The sequence below is a fragment of the Morus notabilis genome, unplaced genomic scaffold (genome assembly GCF_000414095.1).
Source record: "Morus notabilis unplaced genomic scaffold, ASM41409v2 Scaffold199, whole genome shotgun sequence".
Classification (NCBI taxonomy): Eukaryota; Viridiplantae; Streptophyta; class Magnoliopsida; order Rosales; family Moraceae; genus Morus; species Morus notabilis.
Genome location: NW_010366841.1, coordinates 256,437 through 266,736, shown reverse-complemented (window position 1 = coordinate 266,736; position 10,300 = coordinate 256,437). Strand labels below are relative to the sequence as shown.

General features: G+C 35.3%; 2 protein-coding genes across 3 annotated transcripts; both read left to right on the top strand.

The window, feature by feature from the left end:
• The first annotated feature begins 320 nt into the window (after window positions 1-320).
• LOC21401249 (SPX and EXS domain-containing protein 1) lies at window positions 321-6,870 on the top strand. 2 transcript variants are annotated; one of them, XM_024174205.1, is made up of 15 exons: window positions 321-367; window positions 584-632; window positions 1,126-1,261; window positions 1,391-1,524; window positions 1,889-1,927; window positions 2,073-2,165; window positions 2,262-2,378; window positions 2,639-2,734; window positions 3,566-3,679; window positions 3,779-3,832; window positions 4,078-4,125; window positions 5,049-5,199; window positions 5,678-5,843; window positions 5,942-6,011; window positions 6,296-6,870. In XM_024174205.1, exons 3-15 carry the CDS (start codon window positions 1,180-1,182, stop codon window positions 6,551-6,553), a joined length of 1,422 nt encoding a protein of 473 aa, XP_024029973.1. In that variant the 5' UTR covers window positions 321-367; window positions 584-632; window positions 1,126-1,179; the 3' UTR covers window positions 6,554-6,870. The 2 variants fall into 2 exon arrangements, with proteins under 2 accessions (XP_024029973.1, XP_024029972.1); XM_024174204.1 differs by having other exon boundaries at window positions 338-417.
• Window positions 6,871-7,966: 1,096 nt separating this feature from the next.
• LOC21401248 (cyclin-U1-1) lies at window positions 7,967-9,184 on the top strand. The gene is made up of 2 exons (XM_010111236.2): window positions 7,967-8,427; window positions 8,793-9,184. Exons 1-2 carry the CDS (start codon window positions 8,000-8,002, stop codon window positions 9,046-9,048), a joined length of 684 nt encoding a protein of 227 aa, XP_010109538.1. The 5' UTR covers window positions 7,967-7,999; the 3' UTR covers window positions 9,049-9,184.
• The last annotated feature ends 1,116 nt before the right edge of the window (window positions 9,185-10,300 follow it).

Genomic DNA, 10,300 nt, shown 5'->3' with positions numbered 1-10,300 from the left:
AAAAGCGCGTTCTTGAAAGAGAATGTGATGTTTATTTTCTGTATTCGTTATAATTTATAATTTTTTATAATATATATATTTTTTAAAAAATACACATAAAATAAAAATAATTTTAAATTATAATTTTAAATTCAAGACAAAGTCTTTAATTAAAAAAAATACACATAAAATAAAAATAATTTTAAATTATGATTTTAAATTCAAGACAAAGTCTTTAATTCCAAATCAAATCCCAAAACTCTTTGAATTTACGGAACGGCCTCGGAACTATTTCTATTTCATGGGATTAATCTCCTTAGCTTTTACTCAAAACCCGTCAACCTTTTCGCGTCAGATCAGAGATTAAAGATCCAGCGAACCCACAAAGGTTCGCATTGCACCAATCAGAGCTTCAATCCTGGCCATTCATCTATCTCCGTAAATTTTTTCCGATCTGAAGAAATTCCACATTTCATTCTTTCTTGCTTTCTCTGCGTGTTTCGTCAAATTCTGTAGAATTTCCTTGATTTCTGGAGCTAATTACTTGATGGGTAATTCGGAAATGTTGAGATATTTAATGAGATTTTTTATTTTTTGTTGTTAGACTTGGAGGCTCCACTCACGAAGTTCTTCGGAGAAAATTGCGGCCAAAGGTGATTTTTTTTTTGGCTTCCTTTTGTTTCCTAAATCCGCTATCAATTGTTATGGCCTTGAATAGCTTGGCTTTTGTTGATGGAAGCCCTTAATTGTTGAAATTGAGTTCTTTTATTTCACAACAAAAGGTACTTATGTTTGCCCTCTAATGCTGAATTTGTTGGGTCCATAACTCCGTGTGTGTGTGTGCGCGCGCGCGTGTGTATATATATATATATATATATGTATTTTTTTAAGGCCTATTGAATTCCAATTCACTAGCCCAGATTTAGTTACATTTTCTTTGATTTTTTTTCCAGATGATTTACTTTAATGGATCACATTTGGAGTTGTTTTATCTGTTATTCTTCAAGGACAAAAAAAAAAAAAAAAATCCTTTAGCCCCAATATATTTCCTTTTAAATACTCGTAGTATAAACCTAATTGACAAGTCTGATTAGTTTATGTGAATAGATTCTTGAGTGATGTTTCAACGTGATTTCCTTTCTGCAGATCCAGGGGTAGGCTAAGTGGTGCAGATACATTTTGTATTTGCGGATTTTATCTATGTTTGGAGGTCTTGTGACGGTTCCTTCTAATAGTCCTCACTTAAGAAAGTCTGGTAGCAGACCCGTTTTCTCTGATCTGGGTACAATTAATTGATGTTTATGTAGTGATCTGCATTTGGTAGCTATCATATTTGCAATTTTATGCCTTAATAGGAACAGTTTTTACTTTTTTGGTGGACATACATCTTATATTTGATGATTTTCTTCAGGTACAACTGAGTTGGAAAATGGTGTCGATGAAAATTTCTTGCATTCAGCAGAGACAGATAGTTTGAAGGGTTCAAGTACACCGATGGGTACCACTTCGATGATGCCATCTCCTATTACCTTATGGAGATTCAAGGTTTTGTTTTCTCTCATAGGCTTGGGTGGTTCTCAATTAATTTTTTTAGTTTATATTATTTGCATGTTTCCATGCAATAAAAAATCGTTCTTTTCACTTCATCTTTAGTGATTAATCTGTGGTGGAGAGATTTAGAAATTATGGAAGACATTTTAGAACTAGATCTAATTAAAATAGGGTCATCCAAATGCGATGAAAGTCAGGATAATCTGTTTAATGAGAAAATTGTTGAGTGTTTACATTTGGAGTTAGTTTTTCTGGGGTTGATTTTGATTTCAGACCCATTTATTCAGCCTTATTTGTGGCTTTGTTTTCTGCACATGTACATATGTATTCATGGATACTATTTCAAATCAATGGACAGGTACTATTCTTCTTTGTCTGGGGTTTCATTTGTTGCAAGGTCAGTAAAATCGGTACTATAACTTCTATTTGTGAATCCGATTGGAGATTTCTGGTTTTGATGGCAATGTTGAGAATACCGAGAAGAATGTTGGATTTGATTGCATCATGAGATTGTTCTGATTTGGTTTGTTTAAAATTTGCAGATTGGATGGGATTCTGTAATGAGAATGAGTGTGGATTTGCGGGATTTATTTCTATACGAGGCATTTTTATACTATAATCCTCTTCTTCTTGTGGTAAGTTATGTTTTTTCTCGTTCATTTTGAGCTATCTTGTTTGTGGCCTATCTTATTCATCTTTGCATTGACTCACTTTAATTTCAATTTTCGCAGACTATGACTGTTTGGCTTTGGGGAATTAATTTATGGGTTTTCTCTCAGTCCAACGTCAATTATGCAAAAGTTTTTGATCTTGATCAAAATCATTTGACCCACAGAGAAATATGGAAGGTACCTAATTTTATGGCTAATTCATTGTTTGTACATTTACTCAGTAATTTATCCTTTCTGTATTATTTTGTAATGTTGATGCCTTTCCACTATTACGAGTTTATCTAATGACTATGCTATAAGAGCTCATCGAATTTTTTGCAACGTTTTCAGGGTATAGATAGTGGCATTTAAGGGTATCGTTTGAGTATTATAACATGATTTGTTTGTTTTGCACTGACTTCATGGCTTATGGCTTATCCCCTTCTTTTTATTTGCAGTGTGCCACATGGATGACCATTGTTGTTCCGACTAGCATGACGGCATATCTTTATCTTTATTCCCATGGAGAAGTATCGCTGGCTGCTTCACAACCAGTGTAATAGATGCATCCATCTTCTATTTAAAATAATGATTATCTTTTTCTAGTTGCTTGACTGTAGAATTTATAGCTATTCTTTTTCCTAAATGGAGCTATTGATTGTCTTTTAACCCAAGTAGCTAGCAATTACTAAGGATCCTTTATTTGAGTCTTACTGGAATAATACTGTTTGTTGCCAAACATATCACCTTAGGTATGTTTAAAGGGTGGTGATTATGCAAATGGGAGTTTCTAGGGTAAGTCAATTTACACACATTACGTCGTGATGGACAGATGGAGTATGTACTCTTTCAGTCTCTTCTTGTCCCACAAAAACCATTGAAATAAGATTTTTTTTTTTTTTTTTTGGTATCATTTTGATGCATTTTTTTCCTTATTGGTTTATTTATGTTTCAACACATTACTTCGTGATGGACAGATGGATTTCTTACTCTTTTTCAGTCTCACTATTGTCCCACAAAACCATCGAAATAAGATTGTTCGTGTCATTTTAATGCATTTTTACTTGGTTTATTTATGTTTCCACAGAGAAATAACTGGACTAATCATTATTGAATTATGAATCATCCTTGACAAAAAGCATATGCCGTTGTCTGAATGAAGCAAACTTAGCAAGATAATAAATTTACACGAGTTATGATCTTTAATTGCAATTTTACCATAAGCCTAAGCAGAATAGGCAGGTATCACTTTTGGTATTACTGCAATTTTATACTTAAATTGTCTATTATCAACTAGCAGAGTAACATTGCTATCCCACATTCCCACTGCAATCGTTCCTTTCTAGTTTTGGCATTGTACTAAGTTTTACTTTGCTCTTCTGCAGGTTCTCTTGTATACTGCTATTGCCTTGCTGTTGATCTTTCCCTTTGATATTTTTTATTTGTCATCTCGCTTTTATTTGTTAAGGACTCTTTGGCGTATAGTTCTCCCGCTACAGGCATGTTTCTTTTGTTACAGCATAAAACTTCCAAAATTTTTGTATGGATTTTCTCTTATATGCTGTCCTAAAATTCGGTTATCTTTTTCATGAATGCAGGCCATCTCATTTTCTGATTTTTTCCTGGCTGATATTTTAACCTCCATGTCAAAGGTGTATATATCAAGATACGTACTTTTAGTCATTTAGCTTGTTCTCGCTTTGTGACATTAAAAAACAGTTTACTGTTTCATGTTTGCACAAAAATAAAAGTATCGGGATGTTTTTTTGAACTCATTATATTATATGCGTGAGTTTGAGAGAGGATGGGATCGGCCTCGTTAAACAAGGAAATCAACTGGTTAATTGCAATGATGCAATTTTTGTGTGCTTCAACTTACTCGTGAACATATATACAGGTATTTTCAGATTTGGAGAGATCAGTTTGTCGAATGGTACACAGACAGGTCAGTGTTTCAATAGTTGAGCTTAGTTTTAGCATACTTATGGAATTGAAATTTTAACTTGTTTTTTTTAGTATCAACGATTTTTCCTCATTTCAAGTCCAAATCTGCTGACTTTCAGGTTTAACATTGTCATATATATGTTGTTATGTGTGTAGGAAGAGAGAAACGATTTATCATCTCTCTCTCTCTCTCTCTCTCTCTCTCTTGGCAATAAACATAATGATTTGCTCGTTCATTTACTTTTATTATTTGCACAATAAAGTGGAATGGCAATGTCAAATAAGTAGGTAGCCTGTGCAAAACCTAGAAAAGGGGGAATTAGGTTCAGCAAAGTTGAGATAGATGAATTTAGACCAACAAAATGATCTTTTGATTATTAACTTGCCAGAATTTCCAGTTATTATACAAGGGTAGCTTTGTATGGCAATTAGATATTTTTCAGGGTTATGCTAATCAGTGGTCAATTGAATGTAAAAACGATTTCAGAAAGGGCACCACCTGCTAAAATATGTACTCTTCTTCCCTTGCCTTTGTGTACCTATATGAGGTTTTCTGGACATATTGGATCTAGACAAAAGATATTATAGAACCATGATGGGTTTGATTCAAGAGAAATCAGAGATCCTTCCATGATGAGCCCTTTGATAACAAGACAACAGTGAATAGTGAAATTTCCAATGGCTATACTTCTCTATTCTGGTATTTTATGGACTAAGTTTGGGAATTTGTGGCTCATGAGGTCAAAGAATGATAAATCTTTTGCCAGCTGCTGCACGAGCCCTTGTCATTGAATTTCTGCTAAAAATGTTAATAAACTGTTTCCTCTGCTGCCTTCTTGTGATTTGGGTTTCTCTGAGTGGGACGTTAGTTGCTTCCAGATTTGATCTCCAGTTTTGTTATTAAGTAATACTTTCAATTTGCAGGTTGCTACCATTGCATGGTTTGAAGCCGATTCTGTTTGCGGTAGTCACTCTGTTGCAATTCCCATAGTTCTTGTTTTGCCTTATCTTTTTCGTCTCTTCCAATGCCTTCGACAATACAAGGATACCGGGGAGAAGACAACTCTTCTTAATGGTAAGCTCCTTCGATAATTTTCCTGTAATGTTTTCTTCCCTTTTGTCATTAATCATGTCTTTTGAGATGTTTTGAAATCTGCTAGTTCTTCTGACCTGATATTAGTGTGTTTATTTGTGGCTTGTGATTGGGTGGGATAAGCGGCCCTTTTCATTTTTATTTTTTGTTCTTATATCAGTATCAATACCAAAATGGAATAGATTGTTTCCTACTGAAGCACTACTCATCTCGTAATAGGCTTGCCTATATCGTTAAAGAAAGAAAATTTTACTCTGATTGATTTTGAATAGTTTATAGAATGAATAGATACTGGTAATATATATACACACACACACACACACACATATTATATATTTCTTTTCATATCGTGATTTTGTGTCCACATCTCCCCTTTGTCTTTGCTTTAGGTTTCTTAATGATCGTGTTTCTTCATTATATACTAATGTATTAACACTCACTTTTTTCCCTACGTTTTCAGCCTTAAAGTATTCTACTGCAGTACCGGTTATTTTTCTTTCAGCACTAAAATATCACGTCTTCCCTGAGAAGTGGACAAACTTTTATCGGCCTCTATGGCTTCTCTCAAGTGTTTTAAACTCTCTATACTCATTCTACTGGGATGTGACTCGAGATTGGGACTTGAGGTATGCGAAATGTTTATGGCTTGGCGATACACATTATAGTATTTAAATCACCACTTCATTACTGTTAAGCAGTAAAATTTATCTCTCTCTTTTGACAGTGGCTTCACTCGGATTTTCAAGTTCAGCCGACCCCATCCTTTGTCAAACATGCTATATGGTCGAAAATGGGTAAGGATAGATTTTGAGTCGAAAATTGCTTTTTTACCTTAATTGACCTGGCGCCGAACTATTAAAGGCCCTTATCTATTTATTTTTAACTTCCAAAACCAGAAGTAGACACGAGTTACAAATTATTATAAGGAACTTTCTTTTGATATATGTAAACTCCCGCTACTAGTACATTGAAGAAATGGACTTCTTGAGTCTGGGTATCTATAATCAACAAGCTATAAGTGGTATACAAATTGAACCTATGAAACCATTGAATGATTGCACCTGAAATGGCCTTGCAGGTTTACTTTTGGGTGCTGGGAAGTAATCTGATACTGCGTTGCACTTGGACGTATAAGCTGTCTGCCCATTTGCGACACAATTACCTCACCTTGTTCACAATCACAGCCTTGGAGATTTTCCGCCGCTTTCAGTGGGTTTTCTTCCGTGTAGAGAACGAGTTAAACAAGATGAACTCCAAGTCAAATATTCAACTCTCGATGAGCGAAACACCAAATGAGGAAGACAAGCTACTTGCACCGAATAACCACAATGTATAGACTACTATTGAGCAATTATTTTCTAAGTAGTAACAACGACATCCGACGTTTCATTAAAATTTTTTGACCAAAAGGGGTTCGCCAAGTCCTTTTCGAAATTGCTTTTTTATACAATCAATTGAGAACATTCCTTGTTCATAAATAGAGTAGGTTGTTCCAAATCTACAATATTCACTACAGTATATCATACTGCTTCATTTCGTGTTCTATTTTATTTTGGATTCACTCGGCGAATTATTTTCCGCATGGGGGCCTAAAGCCCGCTCCCTCGTGTAAGAAACTTACCAGCATAATGCTTGATTACCCTTTTCTCAATTAACAGAGTTGTATGTCCTATTTCCCTCTGAACCAGGAATTCAGGATTCTGTAACTGTGAAATGAATCTTTTGTTTCGCTTTATTACCACACTTAACGGTTGAGGCTTAGAGCCTGTTTGGTTGAAGGATTCGTTTTCTGATTTGAATCATGGTTCATGATTCGTTACAGTATTTTTTTTCACAAAAAACACACTTAAATCGAAATGGTTCTAATCTCATGATTTTAATTTATGAATCAAACAGGCTCTTAATAGTTGCCATCATCGGCAAAGTACAAGACACCCGTGTGGCTAAATGCTGCCCTTGTCTTATAGGACTAGTGCCCTTTTTATTAGGGAAAAACGATAAGATTGAAGATTGCTTCTGTTTACTTTTTCCTTTTTCTCACTGGTTTGGAATGTGGGCTCTGCCAAGTTCGAGTTGCTTTTCCGCTTTAGAAAAAGATTTGCCTGCAAGCTTTCGTGAAAAAGAAGGGGGAAGGAAAATGCTATGTAATTCCGTTTCTACTCAAATTTATATGAGAAAAAACAAAGTTTGAATTGTTATTTAAATCTATAAAATAAGCGTGTTTTAATCTATCAAAATTGATACATCAAAGTGGGGTTAAAACCCATGACGATGTTGGAGAATGCCATTTTGAATGTTGTGATAGTGACATAGTGTATGGTAAATATTTTAGGAATAGGACATGCTTAAACTCTCATGTCACATAATTAAAAACTTAAATGGATTTATGGTTCAAACCTTACACAATGCCACAATCGTGCTTCACGTCCAATGTCAATACTAGACAAGGTAGTTTCCACCATGCATATCATAAATAGTTTTGCTAACCAGATAAAATCCATCTACGAAAACTAATTCATGAACTGGTGGGACCCCTTGAACAATATCCAACGTCTCTACTCTTAACACACCACCCGTTCTATCCTCCAACTAATTCTCCCAAAGATTAACACCCAGTCACAGCCTTTTGAAGATCCATTGGACAGAAATAAGAGTACATAATGTACACGTGTCAAAAATTCAAGTCCCCCCCAAAACGGATAACAAGAACAGAAGCAGACATGCTAACCACCCAAAAGTACACCTTACAAATCTTCCTCAAACCTCCCCCCCTATGGCCTAAATGCTGACCGCCGCCGCTGAATGCACCGGTCTCCAGAGCTGGCTGGAGCCGAGCCAAGCCGACCAATCCACACCAAGGGTGTTGACAATATTGTCCTCGGTGCTAGAGAAGCTAGTTGCTCGAAACGACCGGCTCATAGAAGAGTGCACAAGCCAGGCACTAGATGGGCTAAGTGGTGGCTTGAGTGGTCCTCGCGTTGGGAGGAACTTGAGCGCTTTTCAAGGAGTGAGGGCTCCAAGCATAAGCATAGCCAAGTACTTGGAAAGGCTGTACAAGTACTCTAGTTGTAGCCCCTCGTGTTTCGTGGTGGGATATGTGTACATAGACAGGTTGCTACATAAATACCCTGACTCACTTGTGGTCTCCTTGAATGTTCATAGGTTGGTGGTCACAAGTGTTATGGTTGCTTCTAAGATGCTTGATGATGTGTAAGTATTTTTTATTTTATTTCATTTCTTGCCCTTTTTTGTGATAATTTTGATATGCTAGAATATGACGTCAATTGGACACATTATTGGTCCGTTTGGTATTGAGTCTATAGAAGTTCTATTGCCTGGTGGCTTTTGCACAAAATTTTAAGTACAATTTTATCTGACAAAACAATCTAAAAATGATTAATTGGTACACAAACCAATGTACTAAAACATTTTTCAGAAGTTGGCAAGGGATATCTTTTGGATTACAAGAGACACGAAACCAATAAAATCAAACAAGCAACCTGAGTTTTTCTCTTCTTTAATTTTCCGCTCTGGTTTGAGTTTCTGTTGTGTTTATTGTGTTTGGAATGGTGCAGACACTATAACAATGCGTTTTATGCGCGGGTTGGAGGACTGAGCAATTCTGAACTGAATAGGCTTGAATTGGAGCTGCTGTTTTTGCTGGATTTCGGAGTCGTGGTCAGCTCCGGAGTTTTCGAGATTTATTGCTTGCACTTGGAAAGGGAAATGTTGGTGACCGGCTCTTGCCAGAAGATTGAAAAGGTATTAGACTTAAATGATGTGACTGAGATATCAGTAGAAGATACAAATACAGTTTCTGTGGTGGACTGACTTGAATCGTGTCTTCTTTTTTAACTTGATTGAAGAAAAATGAATAAGGAAATGTATTTTTAATTGGATATGCTGATCAACGCAATGGAAACCTCAATGCTTCGGCTGAATTGCTGTTCATCACTTGTTCTTTACATCTGTTTAGTAGTCCTTTCTCTCGCTTTGATACTCCTATTCTTTAACTATTTTCTCTAGGCGTTTCACATCTATTTTTAGGTTGTCACGCAAATTCTCTTTTATTGGCAAAGAGGAATGTACTACTTTTTGCAATCGAAAATCACAATGAGATGAGTTCAAATTTACTGCCTCATTATTTTCTTATTCCCAATAATAAAAAAAACTGCACAAAGTAGCAATAGGGAGATTGGGAATTTTTGCAAAAAAGTTCTTCTCAAACGTGACTAGTTTCTTTTATAAAAGTTTGGAGGTTTTTTTTTTTTTTTTTTTTTTTTTTTTTTGGGTATCTATCCCTATGCAATCATTAGAGCATCGTATTTATGATCCATCATTATACACTTGACAATAAAAAAAAAAAAAAAACTAATAACATGTGACGATCCTATTGGGATGCCGTCACCGTAGCTTAACTTTTTAACTTGTACTTACTGGGATTTCTTAAAATTTGCGGAATATTTTTTCTTTTAAATATAAGAAGGAATAATTTCATAATTCATAACAATAATTTCAAAAGAATGAATCACTAATAGCCCGTTTGGTTGGAGGATTCGTTCTCTGATTCGAATCATGGTTCATGATTCGCTACAGTATTTTCTCTCACAAAAAATACGTAAATCTAAAATGGTTCTAATCTCATGATTCTAATCCTTCAAACTGAGCAGCGTTTGAACTTTTGTTTCAAACACTCTTTAAAAGCCTTTCTAAAACTAGCTAATTCAATCTGGCCATGTAATTTGACTTTAAAACGGATTTCGTGAGAAATCTTAAATTCAAGTATATCTTAAAATTCTTTTAAACTCAATCATTTAAATCGTCATGTTTAAAATTCGTTTACTTGCTGCATGCACTGTTGCAACGTTCTAAAACTTAAATACTCAAGACTGGGTTTTTAGCTACAACCTCAGTTTTCTTAACATACATATGTACATATACTTTTCAAATATATATGCTTGAAACCTTTGAATCATATATACATATACATGATTTTACTTAAACTTACTGCGGAAGATTTAACTGTGAGCGGTATCCATTCCCATATCTACCATTCGCACGCCGCTCGCCACTGCCCTTCAAG

Coding starts and splice junctions, on each gene's coding strand:
- LOC21401249 (XM_024174205.1), top strand. CDS start 1,180: ATGTTTGGAGGTCTTGTGACGGTTCCTTCTAATAGTCCTCACTTAAGA. Junction 5,200..5,677: donor GAAGACAACTCTTCTTAATG/GTAAGCTCCTTC, acceptor CTACGTTTTCAG/CCTTAAAGTATTCTACTGCA. Junction 5,844..5,941: donor ACTCGAGATTGGGACTTGAG/GTATGCGAAATG, acceptor CTCTTTTGACAG/TGGCTTCACTCGGATTTTCA.
- LOC21401248 (XM_010111236.2), top strand. CDS start 8,000: ATGCTGACCGCCGCCGCTGAATGCACCGGTCTCCAGAGCTGGCTGGAG. Junction 8,428..8,792: donor TCTAAGATGCTTGATGATGT/GTAAGTATTTTT, acceptor GGAATGGTGCAG/ACACTATAACAATGCGTTTT.